Source organism: Petromyzon marinus, chromosome 66 (assembly GCF_048934315.1).
Source record: "Petromyzon marinus isolate PM22_M1 ecotype Great Lakes invasive population chromosome 66, UKy_Petmar_22M1.pri1.0, whole genome shotgun sequence".
Taxonomy (NCBI): domain Eukaryota; kingdom Metazoa; phylum Chordata; class Hyperoartia; order Petromyzontiformes; family Petromyzontidae; genus Petromyzon; species Petromyzon marinus.
In genome coordinates, this window is record NC_133732.1 from 9,061,941 (window position 1) to 9,088,183 (window position 26,243).

The 26,243-nt window shown below is 50.0% G+C and overlaps 1 protein-coding gene across 2 annotated transcripts; it reads right to left on the minus strand.

Moving 5' to 3' along the window:
* Positions 1-1,031: 1,031 nt before the first annotated feature.
* On the minus strand, positions 1,032-24,541 carry LOC142906545 (uncharacterized). 2 transcript variants are annotated; one of them, XM_076054634.1, is made up of 7 exons: positions 24,437-24,541; positions 16,581-16,640; positions 15,635-15,840; positions 12,912-13,076; positions 11,530-11,651; positions 8,674-8,863; positions 1,032-7,587 (listed from the first exon to the last, which is right to left on the minus strand). In XM_076054634.1, exons 2-7 carry the CDS (start codon positions 16,588-16,590, stop codon positions 5,308-5,310), a joined length of 2,973 nt encoding a protein of 990 aa, XP_075910749.1. In that variant the 5' UTR covers positions 16,591-16,640; positions 24,437-24,541; the 3' UTR covers positions 1,032-5,307. The 2 variants fall into 2 exon arrangements, with proteins under 2 accessions (XP_075910749.1, XP_075910748.1); XM_076054633.1 differs by having other exon boundaries at positions 15,635-15,843.
* Between the last annotated feature and the right edge of the window lie 1,702 nt (positions 24,542-26,243).

A 26,243-nucleotide genomic window follows, 5' to 3' on the forward strand; every position in this document is an offset into this window, starting at 1 on the left:
CCCCAGGAAGCCACGCCCCACATTAACCCCAGGAATCCCCGCCCCACACTCACCCCAGGAAGCCACGCCCCACATTAACCCCAGGAAGCCACGCCCCACATTAACCCCAGGAAGCCACGCCCCACATTAACCCCAGGAAGCCACGCCCTACATTAACCCTAGGAAGCCACGCCCAACATTAACCCCAGGAAAGCCACGCCCCACATTAACCCCAGGAAGCCACGCCCAGCATTAACCCCAGGAAAGCCACGCCCCACACTCACCCCAGGATGCACAGCCCCAGTTCAGTGATTCTGCACTTGCTCCATTCCTATAGTACTATACCACCTTCAGCTTTTACGAACGACTGGTGTGTAAGGTTAGCGACTTGTCGTATTATCTGGCTGTATAGCAAATGAAAAAATACAATTACTTTACTATGCAAGCTACAAATTTGTGTTTGAATATTGACGTGTTTTTATACAAAATTTAGGGCCCCTTAATAACAACATTTGCTGCAGTCCCCGCACTGAGCTTAACCCGGCACAGGCTATCGTCGACAAGGACACCAAGGCACGTGGTTGCCTTAGGGGCCGTTCACCTGGGGGGGGGGGGTCAGACATTTGTGACGTTGTGTGACGAGAGTGGGGGGCGGTTTGGGAAATGTGACGTCACATGCGCAACTTTTTAAATAAATACAGACAACACGTTCTACTTAATTAAATAGACTTTTTGATAAATGTCTTCTCCTACAACATCAGAGTGCAGCGCCACATTGAATACGCATTACAATGACAATAGCTTAAAGCGATTTGAAGCGTGTTTCATTATTATGACTGGGGGGGGGGGGGTCAAAAATCGTCCAAAATCGCGTTACGTCATTTATGGACGGCCCCTTATCCGACACTGGGATATCGCAGCCGTCGAGTTAAGCTTCAGATGGTTTGATGTCACCCAGCTCTTTGTGTCGTATGAGGCGTGGAACGTGTTGAGTCGTGCGAGGCAGCATGGAAGTAAAGTTGGGTGTCAACAGAACAACAACAAACGAACACTTAAAACGCGGTTACAATTTATTTATTTGACGAAAACGCTTTCATTTAGGTTCCACGTTTAATTTGCATTTCATCGAAGCCGTAACATTATATTGCAAAGCGCAAACTGTGGGTGGCTGCGTTTTTGCGAAGACCGGGACAGTGCCCCACCCCACCCTCCCCGTCTACAGCGTTAAATGTTCGAGACCGTGAGCTGTTCACGGCGATGATGTGAATTAGGGCAAGAGGAGGAGGCTACGATATCTACTACTCATCATAATAGCCTCTCGGTGCGAGCGTGCGAAGAGACAAATCACAACACTCGGGTGACCCCACCTGACGAATTACCGCACTACCCCCTGAGCTGATAATAACGCGGTTACTACGCCACTGATAATGTGGTTACTACACCACTGATAATGTAGTTACTACGCCACTGATAATGTAGTTACTACGCCACTGATAATGTAGTTACTACGCCACTGATAATGTGGTTACTACACCACTGATAATGTAGTTACTACACCACTGATAATGTAGTTACTACGCCGCTGATAATGTAGTTACTACGCCACTGATAATGTGGTTACTACGCCACTGATAATGTAGTTACTACGCCACTGATAATGTAGTTACTACGCCACTGATAATGTAGTTACTACGCCACTGTTAATGTAGTCACTACGCCACTGATAATGTAGTTACTACACCACTGATAATGTGGTTACTACGCCACTGATAATGTAGTTACTACACCACTGATAATGTAGTTACTACACCACTGATAATGTAGTTACTACACCACTGATAATGTAGTTACTACACCACTGATAATGTGGTTACTACACCACTGATAATGTAGTTACTACACCACTGATAATGTAGTTACTACACCACTGATAATGTGGTTACTACACCACTGATAATGTAGTTACTACACCACTGATAATGTAGTTACTACGCCACTGATAATGTAGTTACTACACCACTGATAATGTGGTTACTACACCACTGATAATGTAGTTACTACGCCATTAATAATGTGGTTACTACGCCACTGATAATGTGGTTACTACACCACTGATAATGCAGTTACTACACCACTGATAATGTAGTTACTACGCCACTGATAATGTGGTTACTACGCCACTGATAATGTGGTTACTACACCACTGATAATGTAGTTACTACGCCATTAATAATGTAGTTACTACGCCACTGATAATGTAGTTACTACGCCACTGATAATGTGGTTACTACACCACTGATAATGTAGTTACTACACCACTGATAATGTGGTTACTACACCACTGATAATGTAGTTACTACGCCATTAATAATGTAGTTACTACACCACTGATAATGTAGTTACTACGCCACTGATAATGTAGTTACTACACCACTGATAATGTAGTTACTACACCACTGATAATGTAGTTACTACGCCACTGATAATGTAGTTACTACGCCACTGATAATGTAGTTACTACGCCACTGATAATGTGGTTACTACACCACTGATAATGTAGTTACTACGCCATTAATAATGTAGTTACTACGCCACTGATAATGTAGTTACTACGCCACTGATAATGTGGTTACTACGCCACTGATAATGTAGTTACTACGCCACTGATAATGTGGTTACTACACCACTGATAATGTAGTTACTACACCACTGATAATGTAGTTACTACGCCACTGATAATGTAGTTACTACGCCACTGATAATGTAGTTACTACGCCACTGATAATGTAGTTACTACACCACTGATAATGTAGTCACTACACCACTGATATTGTAGTTACTACACCACTGATAATGTAGTTACTACACCACTGATAATGTAGTTTACTACGCCACTGATAATGTAGTTACTACGCCACTGATAATGTAATTACTACATCACTGATAATGTAGTTACTACACCACTGATAATGTAGTTACTACGCCACTGATAATGTAGTTACTACACCACTGATAATGTAGTTACTACACCACTGATAATGTAGTTATTACGCCACTGATAATGTAGTTACTACGCCACTGATAATGTAGTTACTACGCCACTGATAATGTAGTTACTACACCACTGATAATGTAGTTACTACACCACTGATAATGTAGTCACTACACCACTGAAAATGTAGTTACTACACCACTGATAATGTAGTTACTACACCACTGATAATGTAGTTACTACACCACTGATAATGTAGTCACTACACCACGGATAATGTAGTTACTACACCACTGATAATGTAGTTACTACACCACTGATAATGTAGTTTACTACGCCACTGATAATGTAGTTACTACGCCACTGATAATGTAGTTACTACGTCACTGATAATGTAGTTACTACACCACTGATAATGTAGTTACTACATCACTGATAATGTAGTCACTACACCACGGATAATGTAGTTACTACACCACTGATAATGTAGTTACTACGCCACTGATAATGTAGTCACTACGCCACTGATAATGTAGTCACTACACCACTGATAATGTAGTCACTACATCACTGATAATGTAGTTACTACGCCACCGATAATGTAGTTACTACACCACTGATAATGTAGTTACTACACCACTGATAATGAGTTACTACACCACTGATAATGTAGTCACTACACCACTGCTAATGTAGTCACTACACCACTGATAATGTAGTTACTACACCACTGATAATGTAGTCTACTACACCACTGATAATGTAGTCACTACGCCACTGATAATGTAGTTACTACATCACTGATAATGTAGTTACTATGCTACTGATAATGTAGTTACTACGCCACTGATAATGTAGTTACTACACCACTGATAATGTAGTTACTACGCCACTGATGATGTAGTTACTACACCACTGATAATGTAGTTACTACACCACTGATAATGTAGTCACTACACCACTGAAAATGTAGTTACTACACCACTGATAATGTAGTTACTACACCACTGATAATGTAGTTACTACGCCACTGGATGGCATCCATGATGATAATGATGACAACACAGGAAGATTTCTTCACAATTCTGGCAAGTCAACCTGATAATGATGCTGGCTGTTGTTGAAATCACCGGCGAAACGTCACCAGCTACTCGAATTGTAGATATTGTAGTGAGTGTACTCTCCAACACAACATCCAGTTAGTGTCCTGAACTGTTAACTAATTGGCCACCTTTTGTTTACGTGACTAAACCTTTACTAATTGGCTGTGTCGGGTGGTGGTGGCGATGGGTTTAATGACACATTTATAATTTACGTGATGTAACCCAACAAAAAACATACACCTTCATTATGCACTATACCCGGTAAAATAAAATAGTTTCGTTGAAACTTCCACACCACTGACAATTCACCGCGATCCTTTGCGCGTGTCGTCCTATCTCTGTTTAGCTCATAAGAAATGTTTATTTTTGTGTGTACTCGAATTGGAAATGTCGCTGTGGGTTTACGCTCTCCAATGCACAATAACCACTTAGTGCCGAACTCGTAACGAATTGGCAACGTTTTGTTTACGTGACTAAAATTTGACTCATTGGCCATGTCGGTTGGTGGTGGTGGTGGCGGATTTAACGATACATTTATATTTTACGTGATCTAACCCTAAAAAAGAACTCCAAAAAACCATTTATTATAGATAATATTTCTATTTTAGCAGGTGTAAGGCCCACTGAGCTATACAGCTCGTTTTCAGAAGCGACATGGCAATCACAAATGATAGCTCAACGAAGTGGCTTTTCATCATCATCATCATCACATAAAAATATAGAGTAGCCAAATACTCTAAACGTGTAGAGACATTGACTATAAATTTGGAGGGGAAAAAACCGAAGGACCCGGAGAAAAATCGACGCGACCACCGGGGAAAGAGAGATGCAAACTCCAAATATACAGCAGGCGTCAGGGTCGGGATCGAACCCACGACCTCCTGTATACCAGGCGAGGTAGTTAACATCTCCTAGCCACCACGGGGTATCATCATCAGCAGCAGCAGTGTGGGGATTGCGGTGTAGGGTTGCCCTCGTAAGCTATGTTATGGGATTGTTGGATAACAAGCTGATGTATATTTATTTTCAGATTACGTGCCCTTCTAATTATTTGAGCCGTCCGACCAGCCAACACCTCGAAGGCGAATATTGAAATATGAGTGGCTTATATGTTAGTGGTCGCGGAAGTCCATACGCATGTTAAACACTCTCCTACAGCCTAGCTTTGAACTCATGAAAAAAAACAAAATCTCTCACAGCCTCAATGGGCGCGGCGTCACACTCTCCTACAGCTCAGAGGGTCCGGTACAGCCAGACCCTGCGTGGCAGGCGAGCGCAGCGGGCGTCCGTGAACGACCGGCGAGCGAGCGATCGCCGGCGACTGCCACGCGCCGACGGCGGCGACGGCCTGGCCACGTGAACCACGCCGCGGCCCAGCGCCACGAGTGGAGCGGGCCGGTGCCTGCGCCCCTCCGTACGCGCCACCCTCACCATTACCCGGAGGCCGCCAGAGCCGTCCGAGTCGGAGGAGGCGAGGGAGCTCGGGGGCCGTCGAGGGGTTCCCCGCGGATCGAACGGAGGGGTGCCCCCCGGGCGCGAGCTAGGGGCCTCTCCCGTCGGTGGGGTGCCTGCGACCTCCTCCGGGAGACCTTCGTCACCTTCCCACGAGACATCGTGGATTTTTTTCGGAGTGGAGTGCATGACGTAACGGGTGACCCTTCTGATGGCCCCGGGACGGGACGCAGGGGCGGGAGCCCGCACCTCCGGGCTGGAGAACTGAAAGGGCAGCGTCAGACACCTTGTGTCCGATTGGAAAGGCTCGGAATTCGACGGCCTTCCCTTGGTCCTGGGCCAGGACTCGTGCTTGGAGAGGCGACTGCTCCGTTGGGAATGGTGCACGAGCGGCGGAGAGAACCGCTCGTCCCGCGGGATGCCCTGACCCTTGGGCACGCGGTGCTCAATGTAGCGGACGACCCTTTTGATGGCCCCAGGCCGCGATCGCGGGATGGCATTTGGGGCTTCCGGTACAGAAAAGTTAACGGGACTGGTGGATCGTCTGACACCCAATGGGGACTGAATAGACGAGGCCGAAGCCTTCACAGCCGCCGCTGTGAAGGCGACTTCCTGTGGGGCGGACTTCCTGCCGCGCCTCACGAGCTTCCGGATCACCCCCGGCCGCGTCTGCTGCCTCGGATTCCACGAATCCCAGTGGAAGTCTCTCTGCTCCGGCCGCCTGCCGTCGCCTGAGTGTCGCACCTCCTCTGACCCAAAGAACCGCGCCCCCAATCCGGAGCGTCGCGTCTCCTCCGACCTGAAGAACCGCGCCTCCGATCCGGAGCACCGCGCCTCCTCCGATCTGGAGCGTCGCGTCTCCTCCGACCTGAAGAACCGCGCCTCCGATCCAGAGCCTCGCGCCTCCTCCGATCCGAAGAACCGGGCCTCCGATCCGCAGCGTCGCGCCTGCAATGCGGACCGTGATGCGTCCGCCCCACGGTTTCCGGGGGGCTCTTGTTCATGAGCGATTTGGCTCCAGTGGAATACGAGGGATGTCCCCAACTTGGAGCCGATGCTAAACGTGGTGCCCCTGATGCGGGAATTTCCGGCGCTCTCCTCGATGTCCGCCGGGCGACGTCGGGCGGCGATCGCCACCGCCACGGGCTCGAGGTCAGCGGCGGGGTCAACGTTTGAGTCAGGGTGGAGGCGACGGTCGATGCTTCCTCCGGCTTCGAGCCGGGGTGATTTATCCACGTCGAGGTCGAGTGACAGCTCGAGGTGCAGGTCAGGGTCTGGTTCCTTGGCATCAGCCTCGTTGTCGCGTTCAAAATCAGGCGCGAGGTCCAGTCCGAGGTGAGCGTCTGGATCAGAATGGAGTTGGACCTCGACGTTTTGGTCGTGCACAGACTTGAGGCTCGTGCTTGGACCATGGTCGGACTTTACGTCGGTTTTCAGATCACGATTAAGTTGGAGGTTGGACGTTGGATTGGGGTCAAAGTGGACACCGGTACTTGGATCGCATCTGAACGGGAGGTGAGCAGTTGGATCGGCGCTGACAATCACCTTCACGCTTTGGATGGGGTGAAATTTGAGGTGAGTCCTTCGGTGGGAAATTAATTGGAGGTCGGCATTTTGATCAGGGGCGAGTTTGAGGTCAGTGTGTGGGTCGGGGGTGAGTTGAATATCAGTGGTTAGATCGGGAGTCAGTTTGAGGTCAGTGCTTGGATCGGGAGAGAGTTGAATTTCAGCGGTTAGATCGGGAGTGATTTTGGGCTCAGTGTTTGGATCAAGAGAGAGTTCAATATCAGTGGTTAATTCAGGGGTGAGTTTGACGTCAGCGTTTGTATTAGGAGTCAATTGGATATCAGTGCTTGGATCGGGAGTGAGTTGGAGGTCAGATTCGGCTATGAGTGGAAGGTTGACGTGCAGCTGATGGTGGTGGTGATGAGCCGTGTGGCTGGTTTGAGCATCACCGCGATCCCCATTGTCTGGGAGGTCGAAGTTGGGGTCATCCGTAGCATCCACCTCCCCAAACACCTCGTGGCAGTGGTCGATCAGAAACTGCACGAAGGCGACGATCTGGAGGTGGCACAGAGCGACAGTGACAGCAGCGGACGTCACTCGGCGAGGCTGGTTGGCAACGTCCGGTGCGAAAGAACGTGTGTATATATACACAGAAACCCACAGACACCCAGACCCATAGAGACCCACAGATTAGCGCAGTTGTGGCTACGTATGGTGCGAAAGAAGTTCAACATACATGTGTAGTAGCATAGCGCTGGCTGCTGGCGGAAATGGGGATCCGCGGCGTACGGCAGTCCTGACGTCAACAGGCCAGGATATAAACGAGAGGGGGATCTAGGGGAAAGGTCACAGAAGGGGCCCACCAGGAACCCGCTAGCAGGTTCCAGAAAGGGGGCGTGGCCGGGGTGGAGCGAGGCCACGCTGACTCTATAAGAGGGGCCCCTGTGGGGGACCCCGGGGCTGTTGTTGGAGTGGGATCCCCGTCGTGCTGTTGAAGTTCATCGTCGCCATTCTTCTCGTCATCTTCACCATTATTCTCATCGTCCTCTCTGTCTCTACCATCTCGGGGCGCCGCTAGTCAGACAGCCTACCAACTGTCCTGGCTGAGTTCCGTCGCCGATAACAGACGGACTAAATATTGAGTGTGTTAATCCCGATGGTGCTCGTTAATAAAGAAGTGCCTCCAAGTCTTATCGTCTCCGAGTTAGTCACTACACATACATAAATGAATACCCACAGACACCAAGACCCATAGAAGCTCACAGATTAGCACGGTTGTGGCTACGTACAATGCGAAATAAGTTTAACATACATACGTAGAGACCCACAGACACCCAGACCCATAGAGACCCACAGATTTTGCCACTGGTGGTGAGGCAAGGCCATAAAGATGGCTGCTGTCTCTGGTGTAGTAGGCCAACCAGTTTCAAACACAATGCCATACATTATTATTAGCAGAGCATGTTTGTTTGCATGTTTTGCCGCACGTACTGTGTGTGGTTAATGCAGACTTGATGATGCTTTATTTGGTGTTTGAACATCTTAACACAACTCCCGTGTTATTGCTAGAAAGGGTTAAAAACCTATTCTTCTTAGTATATATTATTGTTATTATTTAATTATTATTTTTATTAAAGCGACCTTGTCGATGACGTCGCCCTCCTGCCTTCGGTCGATCTCTCCGGGGGCCCAGAGCATGCTGGGAGCCGTGCACACCGATAGGCTGAACGAGGTCATGTGACTCCAGTGCGCGTTGTCGGCGACGCGGCGCAGCAGGCGGAACACCGAGCCAATCAGAGCGCGACGCTCGAGCGACACGCTGCACAGCATTCTGGGAGGTGGCCACAGGAAACGTGGGGAAAAACTGTGGGATTAATCGTTGTAACCATGTGAAACTAAAAACTCTGAAACTATTTTCTATTGTTGCCAGGTATTTAAGCTGCTATGTACAGTGAGGGAAAAAGTATTTGATCCTCTGCTGATCTTGTACATTTGCCCACTGACAAAGAAATGATCAGTCTATAATTTTAATGGTAGGTTTATTTGAACAGTGAGAGACAGAATAACAACAACAAAAATCCAGAAGAACGCATGTCAAAAATGTTATAGATTTATTTGCATTTTAATGATGGAAATAAGTATTTGACCCCTCTGCAAAACATGACTTAGTACTTGGTGGCAAAACCCTTGTTGGCAATCACAGAGGTCAGACGTTTCTTGTAGTTAGCCACCAGGTTTGCACACATCTCAGGAGGGATTTCCCACTCCTCTTTGCAGATCTTCTCCAAGTCATTAAGGTTTCGAGGCTGACGTTTGGCAACTCGAGCCTTCAGGTCACTCTATAGATTTTCTATGGGATTAAGGTATGTAGACTGGCTAGGCCACTCCAGGACCTTAATGTGCTTCTTCTTGAGCCACTCCTTTGTTGCCGTGGCCGTGTGTTTTGGGTAATTGTCATGCTAGAATACCCATCCACGACCCATTTTCAATGCCCTGGCTGAGGGAAGGAGGTTCTCACCCAAGATTTGACGGTACATGGCCCCGTCCATCGTCCCTTTGATGCGGTGAAGTTGTCCTGTCCTCTTAGCAGAAAAACACCCCCAAAGCATAATGTTTCCACCTCCATGTTTAACGGTGGGGATGGTGTGTTTGGGGTCATAGGCAGCATTCCTTCTCCTCCAAACACGGCGAATTGAGTTGATGCCAAAGAGATCCAATTTGGTCTCATCTGACCACAACACTTTCACCCAGTTGTCCTCTGAATCATTCAGATGTTCATTGGCAAACTTCAGACGGGCATGTATATGTGCTTTCTTTAGCAGGGGGACCTTGCGGGCGCTGCAGGATTTCAGTCCTTCACGGCGTAGTGTGTTACCAATTGTTTTCTTGGTGACTATGGTCCCAGCTGCCTTGAGGTCATTGACAATATCCTCCCGTGTAGTTCTGGGCTGATTCCTCACCTTTCTCATGATTGCAACTCCACGAGGTGAGATCTTGCATGGAGCCCCAGGCCGAGGGAGATTGACAGTTCCTTTGTGTTTCTTCCATTTGCGAAAAATCGCACCAACTGTTGTCACCTTCTCACCAAGCTGCTTGGCAATGGTCTTGTAGCCCATTCCAGCCTTGTGTAGGTCTACAATCTTGTCCCTGACATCCTTGGAGAGCTCTTTGGTCTTGGCCATGGTGGAGAGTTTGGAATCTCATTGATTGCGTCTGTGGACAGGTGTCTTTTATACAGGTAACAAGCTAAGATTAGGAGCACTCTCTTTAAGAGTATGCTCCTAATCTCAGCTCGTTACCTATATAAAAGACACCTGGGAGCCAGACATCTTTCTGATTGAGAGGGGGTCAAAGACTTATTTCCCTCATTAAAATGCAAATCAATCTATAACATTTTTGACATGCGTTCTTCTGGATTTTTGTTGTTGTTATTCTGTCTCTCACTGTTCAAATAAACCTACCATTAAAATGATAGACTGATAATTTCTTTGTCAGTGGGCAAACGTACAAAATCAGCAGGGGATCAAATACTTTTTTCCCTCACTGTAGCTATTTTTTATAAGCGCCCTGGCCATCACAAATGATAGCTCAACCAAGTGACTTATCATCATCATGTGGACATTTAACACATTCCTGCGGAGGGAGCTGATAGGAACGTTGGGTTGCTCGGTCAATGGCCAGGGTCAACGGCGGCACGTGGTGTATTCCGCAAATATGCCCGACTGTGAGGGCGGGCACAAGCCAGCGTGAGTAGGTTAAACGTTGAGTTTTATAAGGGCACCACGGGGTGACCAGCCCCTCCCCACCCAGCCCCACCCCTCCCCACCCAGCTCCTCCCCACCCTCCCTTCTCCACCCAGTCCCACCCCTCACATTTTTGGATGCACGACGGACGGACGGACACAATAATCCCCTGTGGGCTGGTGTAACCAGGAGGCTCCTACCAGTAGCAGGAGCCAAATACTCTAAACGCGTTATGTTGATTCTAAATGTGGAGAGAAAAACCGGAGGACGCGACCACAGAGAGAATATTCCTCAGTGACAAACCTTACTAATTGACCATGTTGGGTGGTGGCGGGTTTCACGTCACATTTATATTTACGCGATCTAATAAAAAAAAACTCCATTATGAATAACATTGGTCGTGAAAGCCCACGTGCTATATGTAAACTATAAACAAACTGTAAACTATATTTATTTTACAAGGTAGGGCCCAACTGAGCTATGTAGATCTTTTTTTCAGAAGCAACCTGGCCATCACAAATGATGGCAGCTCAACGAAGTGGCTTATCAGCATCATCATCACCACCGTGTGGAAATGTATAGCATCCAAATACGCTAAACGCACACTGATTCTACGTGGCAATTAGTTCTTATTGAAATGTGGCAATTAGTTACTCTCCAACATATCGGTTTTTTGCCCAATCCTCGCCAGCTAGCTCAGCAACTTAATCAATGTGGGGTAGGGGGAGAGATGGAGGCTATGGGGGAGGCTTACGTCTCAATCCTCCGAACGGTGGCTTCTGGTTCCCAGGGGTCGTCCGGACAGCCCACGGCAGCCACCCACTGCTCGTAGCTGTCGCGAGGGAAAAACCCTCCAGGGACGGAGCGAAGGAATTCCTGGAGCAAGCGGTGAACACGCGCACGCACACAGTCACGCAAACTCACAGTCACACACACAGTCACACAGACTCACAGTCACACAGACTCACAGTAACACACACAGTCACACAGACCCACAGTCACACTCACAGTCACACACACAGTCACACAGACTCACAGTCACACAAACAGTCACACAGACTCACAGTCGCACACAGTCACAGAATCACAGCACACAGTCACACAGAATCACTTGCGCACACAGTCACACGCACACAGTTACAGACACATCTCTGTTGCGTGTAGCGTATTCTGCTACTACGATGATATTCCACCTCGTTGGGCGATCATTTGCGGCCAGGTCACTTATCAACAAGATATACGCAGCTCAAGTGGGGGTCTTACCTGGTCAAATAACAACATAGCTACAGAAAAGTTAGTTTTTGAGGAAAAAAAAACAACAATGATGCCTAGATTAGTTTTCATAGTTTCATAGTTTCATTTATTTGGCATAGCCCTGTGAGCCATTCGGCTGTTGAATCGGGTGCAACCGCAACAAACAAAAAAAACAAAAACACGAACAAGAAAACATCTTAAAGTGACTTTGTGTGACTGTGCAAACAGAAAATCCAGGAAAAAAACATCAAAATATTCCCAAAATATTCCTGATATAGCACCGTACACCAAAGATTAGGAATTCAGCATTGCATTCTGGGTAAGTGTTCTGACATTTGAGCCACCTGGCGTAAGTGATCTTGTAAATATGACCAGATTGACTGCGTTATCACCGTGTGCAGTCTTAGACGAAGAGAATCTCGCACGATAGTTGGTCGTGTAAGTCAGGGGTGGATGTTCGACCCACCAGATTGACTGCGTTATCACCGTGCGCAGTCTTAGCCGAAGAGAATCTCGCACGATAGTTGGTCGTGTCAGTCATGGGTGGATGTTCGACCCACCAGATTGACTGCGTTATCACCGCGTGCAGTCTTAGCCGAAGAGAATCTCGCACGATAGTTGGTCGTGTTAGTCACGAGTGGATGTTCGACCCACCAGATTGACTGCGTTATCACCGTGCGCAGTCTTAGCCGAAGAGAATCTCGCACGATAGTTGGTCGTGTCAGCCACGGGTGGATGTTCGACCCACAATTGCCATTCACGAGAAAAATAAAATCGTCGAGAGGCGAAAACTTCGACGACGTTCAAGGCGGTTTTTTGTTGTTGTTTTATGATTCGATTGTGACGACAGGGTGGTGTCGTCACAGCGCTCCCAGAATGCACCTTGAGGATGGTTGCCAGGGCGACGGGCGAGCCGTGCTCCCATTGGCCGGCTGGGGAGTTGGCGTTGATCTTGTTGCGGATTTCCCGCGAGGTGCGGAAACCCGGGCTTCGCCTGAACACCCCCGGCTCCCAGGGAGCTCGCCTCCAGAGCCGTCCTAGGAGCTCCTGTCCACAAATGAATGCACACGTGCATGCACAGGGCGCTTCACAACAATGTGAACACTCGATTTGAAGCTTTCGTGACTGCAAGGATTCATCTTCTTTGGTTCTTTCGGTAAAGTCATGTAGAATGAGAATAAAATAACAAAATGAAATAAGACAATAAAATTCTCACGACGTTTCGGCCACAACACAAGTAGCCTTCTTCAGGTTCTGTCACAAGCTAATCCCTCGGCTATTTCAATGCTAAATTCTCCTGCTCTGATATGTAAACTCCTTTGTCAAGGCACTTCACGCTTCTCACCGAGCTTAAAATACGCTATGGTTTACTTTATAATAGTTGGTAATTGGAGGCCTTTAGCGTTCATATACTTAATGCCTCTGTGGATATGTAAACTTTGACTTTAACACAGCTATTTCTGTCACAAGCTAATCCCTCAGTTTTTTTCAATGCTAAATTCTCCTGCTGTGATATGTCAACTCCTTTTTTCAAGACTCGCCACGCCTCGCACCGAGCTTAAAAGACGCTGCGAATCTTAGCGGCGTTAATTGAAGTTCTGTCGTCCCGACAGTTCTGTTCTTTCACCTGAAGAAGGCTGCTTGTGTTGTGGCCGAAACGTCGTGAGAATTTTATTGTCTTATTTTATTGTATTATTTTATTCTCATTCTACGTGACTTTACCGAAAGAACCAAAGAAAATGTGAACACTTCCGAGAATTTGCAAAAACAACACCGCAAGAAATGTGCCTCCTCCTCGGGGCTCTGCAGATCACCTGGAGAAGATTCCAGGCACGCGTTGACAACGATGGCGAACACGTGGAGACTTTCGGAAGATATTAACATACATTTGTTAATCATGTTACAGTGTAGTAGTATTATCCGTCCTTTTTCCATTAAAAAGGATAGTCCCAGCTAAGTGTTAACATTTCTTTGAAGCACCCGGTGTATACAGTGTGTCCATGAAGTCCCTATCTATTTGATTGAATTCATGGTATATACGTATATGTGTTCTTCCATAGTACAGGTTTTTGTTTGGGGGTTAGATCGCGCAAACATACGTGTGTCGTTAAGCCCGCCACATTTATGCAATCAAACCTCAAAAAACCTTTACGGATAATATTGGTTGCTAAGGCCTCTCTGGCTTATATTGACATGGCGCCTTTATCCAAGGCGCTTTCACAAGGCTTATGAGTGGTACAATGAGGGCAGCCAAAGATGATGCGGTGAATACGGATGGGGGGGGGGGTATAGGGAGGGAGGTTTAGTGGGAGTAGGAATTGCGGTGGGTACCTAGGGGTGGAGGGGAAGGATTGGGCCAGGGAGGAGTGGAAACTTGACAGGGAGAGAGGGTCGCCTCTTGCTTCACGTGGAGGCGAAGTTTGTTGCAGGTGTAGGGAAACGGAGCGGAAGCGGTGGATTGCGCACAAGGAGAGTGGACGGGGTGGGAATGGGAGGAGTCAAAGAGGTCGAGAGCGGAGCGGGCGGAAGGTGACATAGTGCGAGAGACGAGAGAAGCCAGGTGCGGTGGGGCAAGGCCATGAAGAGATTTATGTTTGTTGCTTTCTGCGTTTGTCTCAGGTTGGACATTTGCTGGTCTCATACTCGACTCACAATAAGGTCAAAGGGTGCGGGTGTGTGTGCGTTGAACTTCTTTCACACCGTACGTAGCCGACCCGCGCTAATCTGTGGGTATTTGTGGGTGTCTCTATGGGTCTGGGTGTCTGTGGGTCTCTGTGTATGTGTACGGTGACATTTCTTTGCACCGTACATAGCCAACAGTGCTAATCTGCGGGTCTCCGTGGGTGTCTTTCTGGGTCTCTACAATTGGAGGTGCGGTGGGGTGGGGGGGATAACAAACTTAACACAACAACAAAAAGCAGTTCTAAAGAAATGAATTTGTCACTCGAGATGATTATTTAAACGTGCAGAGAGTCCAGTGGCTTCCTAATATCGGAAGGAAGAGCGTTCCAGACGGCCACAGAAGGGCTTCTGAAAGTTCCGCGCGATGCAGTGACCACCGTCTTTGTTCGATGGTCAGCCAAAAGTGTATAGTGTAGTGTATAGTAGTGTATGGTGTAATGTATTGTGTAGTGTATAGCAGTGTATATTGAGTGTAAGGTATAGTAGTATATCGCGTATAGTGTAGTGTATATTATATAGTGTAGTGTATATAGGATCTGAAAGCATCCTACGATGCGGTGACAATCTTAGTTCGACAGCTAGCCAAAAGTGTAGTGTATAGTGTAGTGTGTAGTATATAGTGCAGTGTATAGTGTAATTCATAGTAGTGTATAGTGTAGTGTATATAGCTTTGCTCTCCAACACACAAGCGGCTAGTGCTGTACTAGTAACGTACTGATTGTAATTGTACTCAGTACTCAGATTGTAAATGTTTGTGTATTTGCTCTCCAACACAGAACCGGTTAGTGCTGTAATGAATTGGCCACGTTCTGTTTACGTGACAAACCTTCATATTTGGCTGTGTCGGGTGGTGGCGGGTTTAACGACACATTTGTACTACACACACACATCTCGTATTTCGCAATGCCCCCCCCCCCCCGTACCCTGATTGCCCGGGGCGCGAGCCCTTCCTCCCAGAGGTCCTCCATGGGGCATCCGAAGAGGTGGCGCTGGTGGGGCTCCGGGGGTTCGGCTTCGGGCTGCCCGAGCTGGGCCCTCTCGGAGGGCCATGTGTCCTCCCGGTGCCTCCTCCTGAAGAATGTTCGCCGCGGAGACTTCTGGGAGGGAGACACGGCCGGCGGGGTCCATTCTGCTGGCACGCACAAAAAAAAAGAGCGGTGGGTCGACGCTCTCGATGGAAATTGATCCACGCGGCGATGACGGTGGCGATGATGAGGCACTTCGGTGAGCTGCTATCATGGGTGACGGCAGGCGTCGGGGGGTCGTGATCGAACCCACGACCTCCTGCATACCAGGCGAGGTAGTTAACATCTCCTAGCCACCGTGGTGATGATGAGAGAGAGAGAGAGACGCAGAGTCCAAATATACAGCAGCATGCATCGTCAGGGGCGAGTTCGAACCCACGACCTCCTGCATACTCGGAGAGGTAGTTAACATCTCTTAGCCACCGTGACAGGGAATTAATTCATGACAGGGGTCATAATTTGTTTTATTTGAATGTCGCATTTACCCCGGGGGGGGGGGGGGTGAGAAAAAAAACTTCACTGAATCTCAAGCTTATGGGTGCAGCGGTGGCTAGGAGATGTTAACTACCTCGCCAGGTATACAGGAGGTCGTGGGTGCGAACCCGAACCTGACGCCTTCTGTTTGGAGTTTGCATGTCTTTTTTTACAGGAGATTCTACAACTTTTAAAAACATTCCCGGTGTTTAGTGAACATGCCCTACAACGTGTTTGGAATGGACGGGAGTAAAGTTGGACTTGTGAACAAATCGACTTACGAAAAGAACATCTAGAACCTAACTCCTTCGTAAGTAGAGGAGGTCCCTGTACTATTAATGCACATCAATTTGATAGAAATTAGCGTTACCTGTCTGCATGTCTGACGCTGTCCCCTTGCAGTGCGCTCCCCAATCGGAAGAGCCCTTCCCTGCAACGTCACAAAGGTCAACACAATCGTCACGTTGCCGAACGAATACATTATTTTTATTGTGAGATCTTCAGTTTTTTCAGTTTCAGTTTATTTATTTGGTAGAGCCCTGTGAGCCATTCGGCTCTCGAATCGGGTGCAACCACAACAAACAAAAAACAAAAACACGAACAAGAAAAACTCGTTACACCACACACACGCACGCAAAATGCTTTGAAACCAATGAACCACCACGACACCTCGCTGCCGATCTCGTCAAGGGAGCTATAAACCATGGGGCCGTCCATAAATGACGTCACGCACCTAGGGAGGAGGGGGGGTCAGATTATTGTGATGATGTGTGACGAGGGGGGGGGGGGGGTTGGGAAATGTGACGTCAAATAAAAATGCGCAACTTTAAATAAAATAGAATTGTTATAACAACACTAATTGTTATATCAACACTCCGACAACATGAGTGCAGCGCCACATTAAACACGCACTACAATGACAATAGTTTAAAGCGATTTGAAGCATGCTTTATTTTAGGGGGGGGCGGAGCTTTGTGACGTCATATTTGAGGGGGAGGGGCCTGACTTTTTGTGACGCCGTGTGACGAGTGGGGGGGGGGGTCAAAAATCGTCCAAAATCGCGTGACGTCATTTATGGACGGCCCCCATCATCACATCAACTCCGCTCATCCTTGCAGCAGCAGAAGCCACAGCGGATTTTGTGCTGGGCATCGGACAAAGACGGCAACTGGACATACGGGACAGGGTTCGTTCGTATCTCTGAAAGTTCCTAAGTCGATTGTTCGTAAGCAGAGAAGTTTACATTATGAGACCTCCTTTGCCAGGAACAAGATATAGTAATAGGTTTTACCCTTTTAACTGGCACAAAAAACTGACACCTTTATTCAAGGCATCATGTCTGCAATAACCACAACACAAGCTGTCAAAATGCAAACAAAACGACAACTCTGATAATCATATGCACTGTCCTTGAATTTGATTGGTCCACACCCGAGACGGCTTTCTTTAGAGCCTAGTCTCCACTGGTGTTGGACCTTTTGGCGTCTTCTTTTGGCGTCTTCTGGTCCAACACCAGTGGGGACTAGGCTCTAAAGAAAGCCGTCTCGGGTGTGGACTAATCAAATTTAAGGACAGTGCATATTATTATCAGAGTTGTCTCTTTTGTTTGCATTTTGACTGCTTGTGTTGTGGTTATTGCAGATATGATGCCTTGAATAAAGGTGTCAGTTTTTTTGTGCCAGTTAAAAGAGTAAAACCTATTACTATAGAGGAGATGTCCCTGGACGCGACCGAAATTGCGCCACCAATTTCGAAACGACAATTCCCATTGTTGTCGTGCATCAAGCCACACCACGCTGCGACTAGGGGGCAGCATTGAGCCGGTGGGCGAAGCCTGGGGACACTTTGATGCCCCCTTACATCAGACACACGGCCCTGGGTCAATACACTGCCCTCTGCCGACAACGTGACTCAACAACAGAGGCAAAGACTCCCCCACCCGTATATAGCCCGTGAATGTATCGTATGTGTGTTGAACTTAATTTCGCACCGTACGTAGCCAACCGCGCTAATCTGTGGGTCTCTGTGGGTCTCTATGGGGTGTTTCTGTGGACCTATGTGTATTTGTAAACATTTAACTCCTTTTGAACCGTACGTAGCCAACCGTGCTAATCTGTGGGTCTCTATGGGTGTCTCTGTGAGTCTCTGTGGGTCACTATGGGTCTGGGTGCCTGTGGATCTCTGTGTATGTATGTTGAACTTCTTTCGCACCGTACGTAGCCAACCACGCTAATCTATGGGTCTCTGTGGGTTTCCATGCGTCTGGGTATGTGTGTCTATCTGTATGTTGAACTTCTTTAGCACCGTACGTAGCCATCCGTGCTAATCTGTGGGTCTCTGTGGGTCTCTATGGGGTGTCTCTGTGGGTGTCTATGGGTCTTGGGTGTCTGTGGATCTCTGTGTGTGTATGTTGTAGGGAGCGGTAGTGTAGTGGTTAGCGCTACGCTGCGCTACGAACCCGGCAACCCAAGTTCGAATCCCGCTCACGGCCAACACCAGTGACGATTATCTGAACCGGTCCTGGGCCTCCCCTAGGTCCCTGATGCGGTGTGTAAACATCGCCACTGGAGAGACAAAGGCGGTCGGGCGTGGTGCTGGCCACCCACCCCCTCGTGAGCCGTGCCGACCTTCATAGGTGTTCGCTAACAGCACTTGCCCCAACAGTCTGTTAAGGCTATACGGGGGATCTTTGTCTTTGTGTGTTGAACTTCTTTCCCACCGTACATAGCCAACCGCGCTAATCTGTGGGTCTTTGTTGGTCTCTATGGGTCTGAGTATCTGTGGATCTCTGTGGGTGTCTCCATGGGTGTGGGTCTCTGTGGGTCTGGGTGTCTGTGGGTCTCTGTGGGTGTCTCTGTGGGGATGTCTGTGGGTCTCTGTGGGTGTCTCTGTGGGTCTGGGTGTCTGTGGATCTGTGTGTGTGTACGTTGAACTTCTTTCGCACCGTACGTAGCCAATCGTGCTAATCTGTGGGTTTCTTTGGGTCTCTATGGGTGTCTCTAGGGCTCTGGGTGTCTGTGGGTCTCTATGGGTGTCTCTGTGGGTGTCTCTGTGGGTCTGGGTGTCTCTATGGGTCTGTGTGTCTGTTGGTCTCTGTGGGTGTCTCTATGGGTCTGGGTGTCTGCGGGTCTCTGTGGGTGTCTCTGTGGGTGTTTCTGGGTGTCTCTATGGGTCTGGGTGTTTGTGAGTATCTCTGTGGGTGTCTCTGTGGGTCTCTGTGGGTGTCTCTGTGGGTGTCTCTGTGAGTGGCTCTGTTGGTGTCTCTGTGAGTGTTTCTGTGGGTGTCTCTGTGAGTGGCTCTGTTGGTGTCTCTGTGGGTGTCTCTATGAGTGTCTCTGTGGGTGTCTCTGTGAGTTTCTCTGTGAGTGTCTCTGTGGGTGTCTCTGTGGGTGTCTCTGTGAGTGTCTCTATTGGTGTCTCTGTGGGTGTCTCTGTGGGTGTCTCTGTGGGTGTTTCTGGGTGTCTCTATGGGTCTGGGTGTTTGTGAGTATCTCTGTGGGTGTCTCTGTGGGTCTCTGTGGGTGTCTCTGTGGGTGTCTCTGTGAGAGGCTCTGTTGGTGTCTCTGTGAGTGTTTCTGTGGGTGTCTCTGTGAGTGGCTCTGTTGGTGTCTCTGTGGGTGTCTCTGTGAGTGTCTCTGTGGGTGTCTCTGTGAGTGGCTCTGTTGGTGTCTCTGTGGGTGTCTCTGTGAGTGTCTCTGTGGGTGTCTCTGTGAGTGTCTCTGTGGGTGTCTCTGTGAGTGTCTCTGTGGGTGTCTCTGTGAGTGTCTCTGTGGGTGTCTCTGTGGGTGTCTCTGTGGGTGTCTCTGTGAGTGTCTCTATGAGTGTCTCTGTGGGTGTCTCTGTGAGTTTCTCTGTGAGTGTCTCTGTGGGTGTCTCTTTGGGTGTCTCTGTGAGTGTCTCTGTGGGTGTCTCTGTGGGTGTTTCTGTAGGTGTCTCTGTGGGTGTCTCTGTGGGGATGTCTGTGGGTCTCTGTGGGTGTCTCTGTGGGTCTGGGTGTCTGTGGATCTGTGTGTGTGTGTGTACGTTGACGGGTGCGAGGGGCTGGTAACCCCTCGACCTTCAATTAATTACCACTAAACCACGAGTTAAACTGAAATATGTAACTAATAAGCTTGTGCCGGAGGCCCCGGGGGGCCAGGCGTCTATGACGTCTCCTGGCCAAACCCCAATTGGCAGAGCCAGGAGATTGAATATCTACCCTCGGGGCTCCTCCAGAAACAACGAAACGCCACTACGGGTGGCCACGTGGAATGTTCGAATGCTCACTGCGGAGGAGAGGCTGCCACTCCTCTGTCGGGAGCTGGACCGGTACCGCCTGGATCTGTGTGGCATTCAGGAGGTCCTGTGGACCGGCTCTGGCTCCTGCCACCATGAGGGGTGGACAGTCCTCTACTCGGGGCAGCAGACTGCCAAACAACAGGGTGTGGCTCTTCTTTTGAACAAAAGAATAAAGGGGGCGTGGGAGCGTGGCGGTGAGGTGTGGGAAACTGTAAGTCCCAGGCTACTTTGGGCTCGCCTTCCCATCAACCGGAGGCGAGGAATGGTGGTCGTGGTTACTTATGCCCCCACCGAAGATGAACATCCGTGGAGGGATGCAGGCAAAGCTGATGAGTCAGATGCCTTCTATGACCTCCTGTCACAGGTGCTGGCTAAAGTGGCCCCTCGGGATAGAGTCATCATGTTGGGTGACTTCAATGCCCGAGTTGGTCATGATACTGGCACCTGGTCTGGAGTGATTGGAGGGCATGGGCCAGATCAGCTCAATAACAACGGTAGGAGGCTGCTAGATTTTTGTGCAGCCCATGGGCTTGTAATTACCAACACGCATTTCCGGCATCGGCACATCCACACAACATCATGGATGCATGCCGGGTCCAAGCAAGAACATCTGCTGGACTAAATAGTGACAGACCAGCGGATGCGAGCCCATGTCCTTGACACCAGGACCTACCGTGGAGCTGATCTGCCCTCTGACCATCGACTAGTCATCTGTAAGATGCGCCTGCCATTCCTCCACTCCGGTGGTGGGTGTACACCCAGGACCCCATTCCAACCTAAAGTGGCCTGTGACTCATGCGGCTGAAATGGCTGCTTTGGGTACGCGGTCCAGACCTCCCCAGAGACCCTGGCTGACAGAGGAGGTGTTCAGGATGTTTGAGAAAAGCGACAGGCCCACTGTCATCGGCTACAGAATCCCACGTCAGAGAATGAGGAGGCTTACCGCAGCCTTCGCTCGGAGGTTCGGAGAGCCGTGAGGCGCTGCAAGGATGGGTAGTGGTCGCGGGTTGCTGAGGAGATGGAGTCTGCCTCAGTGGCCCGTGATCACAAATCTCTATTTAACTCCATCAAAAAAGTAACCTGCAGCGCTACACCTATTACCATCATTAGGGGAAAAACGGTGATCCAATCTCCGAGCATTTCTGTGAGGTCCTGGGGGAGGGAAAATCCCTCAGCCAGGAAAACATCGTGGCACAAAGTGAGGATGACCCTGCTGAGGCTGCGGTGCCTCAAATATTGGAAGAAGTCACCCCCTGTGAGTGGCTGGCTGAGGTGCCATCTGTTGAGGAAGTACTGAAGGCGATCCGGAGTCTGAGACCAGGAAAGGCAACGGGCAGAGATGATCTCCCAAGCGAAATGCTGAGGGAGGGTGGCGTTTGTGCGCAGACTGCCCTATATGACATCATAACAACAGTCTGGACCACTGGACGGGTTCCGCAGGATTGGAAGGATGCCTTGGTGGTCCCCCTTTTTAAGAAGGGGGAGGCAAGGATTATTCAACATCGTCTTGCCAGGCACGCTGAGGAGAGGCTTGCGGAGCCCCAATGCGGTTTCAGGAAAGGGCGGTCCTGCACAGATGCCATATTTTCTGTCCGTCTGCTACAGCAGAGGTGTAGGGAATTCCAACAAGACCTACATCTCTGCTTTATTGACCTGGTCAAGGCCTATGATACCATCAGTAGGCCTGGGCTCTGGGTCGTTCTTCGTGCTTTTGGAGTACCTGACCCTCTGCTCACGATCATTAAGGACCTTCATGATGGTGAGCGGGCCCGGGTAAAACTACGTGGCCGGGAGTCAGAGCCATTCCCTGTTAACCTTGGGGTGCGACAGGGATGTCCTCTGGCTCCCACATTATTTAACATCTATTTTGACCACGTGGTTCGTGAAGCCTTCAATAGCTGTACCGGGGGAATCTCCATATGGTACAGATATAATGGGAGGCTAATCGATGCCCGGGTGCGGTCAAGGGATGGCTCCCTATTGCTCAACCACGTTATGTATGCTGATGACTTGGTAATAGCTGCTCAGTCAGAGGAGGAGTTGGAGACGCTGCTGCTGAGACTGGAGCGTGCCACTAAGAGGTGGGGCCTTACCATCAGCCCCACCAAAACTAAGCACCTGCCTGGGTATTTTGTACCATCGGACACTCCACCCCCACAACTCCCAATCGGTGATGGGGCAGTTGTGGAGAGAGTGGAGAGTTTCCCATACCTGGGCAGTGTGCTTATGACTGGCTCCAGTTTAACAGCAGAGGTCTCACTCCGAATCAGTCGAGCGGCAATATCTTTTCATCGGTTGCGTAACGCTGTGTGGAAGCTACCTGGTCTGTCGCTCCGCACTAAGCTTCAGGTCTTCTCGGCCACGGTCATTCCCTCCCTTCTCTACGCTTGCGAAACGTGGACCCCCCTAATGGAACATCTTCGCCGGTTGGAAACATTTAGGCTGGCCTGCCTACGATCCATCCTGGGTTTAACCAGACTGGATTGTGTGAGGAGCTCACAAATCCTTGAAAGATCTGGGCAGGGTCCCATCGGTGAGCTCCTCCGGCAGGCAAGGCTGCGATGGCTGGGTCATGTAGCCCGCATGCCCAGCCACCGCATGCCGAAACAGCTTTTGTTTGGCCGGATTGAGGGGGCTAAGCGGGCGCGGCACGGGCTAGAGAAGAGATGGAGTGATGTGGTACAGGAGGACGTGGAGCTGAGTGGACTTGCCGATGACTGGTACCAGCGGTGTCAAGATCGGCCTCTGTGGAGGAGGCTCGTGAAGGACGCTTCTGGGCAGTTGGAGGCAGTCGCCCTCCAACAACAACGGAGGGCGGAGGAGCGACGCTCACAACAACGAGCGGAGCGCCGGGTGGCTAAAGCACAGCAGGTTGGCACAGTAGGGGGCACAGGTGGTGCATCAGCCAGTCATCTCAGTCAGTCGACCCGTGGCACCTGGGTCTGCCCCGTGACCTCCTGCCAGCGGGTGTTCGACACTTCACGTGGCCTCAGGGTGCACGTGGCCTGGCACAAGCGTCGTGGTGACGTCACCGCCACTTAGTGGCGAATGGCGGTTGTTGTTGTGTCTGTGTGTGTGTGCTGTGTGTGTCTCTGTGTGTGTGTCTCTGTGTGTGTCTCTGTGTGTGTGTGTCTGTGTGTGTCTCTCTGTGTGTGTGCCTGTGTGTGTCTCTGTGTGTGTGTCTATGTGTGTGTGTGTCTCTGTGTGTGTGTTTCTGTGTGTGTTTGTGTGTGTGTCTGTGTGTGTGTGTCTGTGTGGGGAGCGATAGTGTAGCGGTTAGCGCGCTGCGCTATGAACCTGGCGACCCGGGTTCGATTCCCGCTCACGGCCAACACCAGTGACGATTATCTGAATCGGTCCCAGGCCTCCCCTAGGTCGACTCAGCCTCAAATGTGTACCTGGTGCGGTGTGTAAACATTGCCACTAGGGAGACAAAGGCGGTCGGGCGTGGTGCTGGCCACCCACCCCCTCGTGTATCGTTCCGGCCTTCATAGGTGCTCGCTAACAGCACTTGCCCCTACAGTCTGTTAAGGCTATATGGGGGATCTTTGTCTCTGTGTGTGTCTCTGTGTGTGTCTCTGTGTGTGTCTCTGTGTGTGTCTCTGTGTGTGTCTCTGTGTGTGTCTCTGTGTGTGTCTCTGTGTGTGTCTCTGTGTGTGTCTCTGTGTGTGTCTCTGTGTGTGTCTCTGTGTGTGTGTTTTGAGATGAACGTTCGTGCCAGTGCCGCCCTTCAGAAGGAGCTCGCTGACATCAACTTGATCCCCCCAACACTCCGTTGAAGTCCATACGAGGTGGGGGGGGGGGTGGTATGGGTTGGGAGGTAATCTCTGTTTTGCTACACAGCCCCAATCGTCAACAACAACAACAACAATGACACGAGAACAATGAAAGAACAACAAACAAAGAGCCGTCCGCCGCGTTGACGATGAACATCGCTGGGTTACTCACGCGGTCCCTCGGTCGTCTCTGTCTCTCTCGATGTGGGCCCCCCCCCCCCCAAACCACCGTGGGCTCTGTGCGTATCGCGTGCGGGTGACCCGCTGGTTGTGTGGTTCGCTCCCTCGGTGTCAAAACAACAAGGGTGGGTGGGAGGGCAGTCAACATTTCAACATCGCTGTTGGGCAACTTGCAGGAGTGAGAGGACGAAAGGCGGAATCGAAATCGATGATCGTGCATGATTTTTTTTTTGGGGGGGGGGGGTAGAAATACGAAACTAAAACAACAAATTCGATTGATTGATTGATTTATATTTCACCAGGTGTGTAAGGCAGCCCCCCCACCTCCCCCCCCCCCCGCCGCCTCGCCCCCCACCCACAAATTGAACTCGCGAAGTGGTCCAGCTCGTTGGTCAGAAGCCACCCTGGGCCATCACAAATAACGGCAGCTCCACGGAGTGAGCGATATCATCGCGCGTGATGTGTGGCAATGTGTGGAGCGGAGGGCGGATTCTCCAGAAGGACGAATTTCTAAATGTGGGAGGGGAAAACAACCGGAGAGATGACCACGGGGTGAGAGAGAGAGAGAGAGAGCCACACACAAACTCCAAATCTACAGCAGCAGCAGCAGCAGGCGTCGTCAGGGTCAGGATGGAACCCACGACCTCCTGCACACCAGGCGAGGTAGTTAACATCTCATAGCCACCGTGATGATGATGATGATGAGAGAGAGACGCAGACTCCAAATCTACAGCAACAGCAGGCGTCGTCAGGGTCAGGATGGAACCCACGACCTCCTACACACCAGGCGAGGTAGTTAACATCTCATAGCCACCGTGATGATGATGATGATGAGAGAGAGACGCAGACTCCAAATCTACAGCAGCAGGCATCGTCAGGGTCAGGATGGAACCCACGACCTCCTGCACACCAGGCGAGGTAGTTAACATCTCATAGCCACCGTGATGATGATGATGAGAGAGAGAGACGCAGACTCCAAATCTGCAGCAGCAGGCATCGTCAGGGTCGGGATGGAACCCACGACCTCCTGCACACCAGGCGAGGTAGTTAACATCTCATAGCCACCGTGATGATGATGATGATGAGAGAGAGGCGCAGACTCCAAATCTACAGCAGCAGGCATCGCCAGGGTCGGGATGGAACCCACGACCTCCTGCACACCAGGCGAGGTAGTCAACATCTCATAGCCACCGTGATGATGATGATGATGAGAGAGAGAGACGCAGACTCCAAATCTACAGCAACAGCAGGCGTCGTCAGGGTCAGGATGGAACCCACGACCTCATGCACACCAGGCGAGGTAGTTAACATCTCATAGCCACCGTGATGATGATGATGATGAGAGAGAGACGCAGACTCCAAATCTACAGCAGCAGGCATCGTCAGGGTCGGGATGGAACCCACGACCTCCTGCACACCAGGCGAGGTAGTTAACATCTCATAGCCACCGTGATGATGATGATGAGAGAGAGAGACGCAGACTCCAAATCTACAGCAGCAGGCATCGTCAGGGCCGGGATGGAACCCACGACCTCCTGCACACCAGGCGAGGTAGTTAACATCTCATAGCCACCGTGATGATGATGAGAGAGAGAGACGCAGACTCCAAATCTACAGCAGCAGGCATCGTCAGGGTCGGGATGGAACCCACGACCTCCTGCACACCAGGCGAGGTAGTTAACATCTCATAGCCACCGTGATGATGATGATGATGAGAGAGAGAGACGCAGACTCCAAATATACAGCAGCAGGCATCGTCAGGGCCGGGATGGAACCCACGACCTCCTGCACACCAGGCG

Coding starts and splice junctions, on each gene's coding strand:
- LOC142906545 (XM_076054633.1), bottom strand. Junction 11,652..12,911: donor CCCTGGCAACCATCCTCAAG/GTGCATTCTGGG, acceptor CGCTTGCTCCAG/GAATTCCTTCGCTCCGTCCC. Junction 7,588..8,673: donor AGGGCGACGTCATCGACAAG/GTCGCTTTAATA, acceptor TGCCACCTCCAG/ATCGTCGCCTTCGTGCAGTT.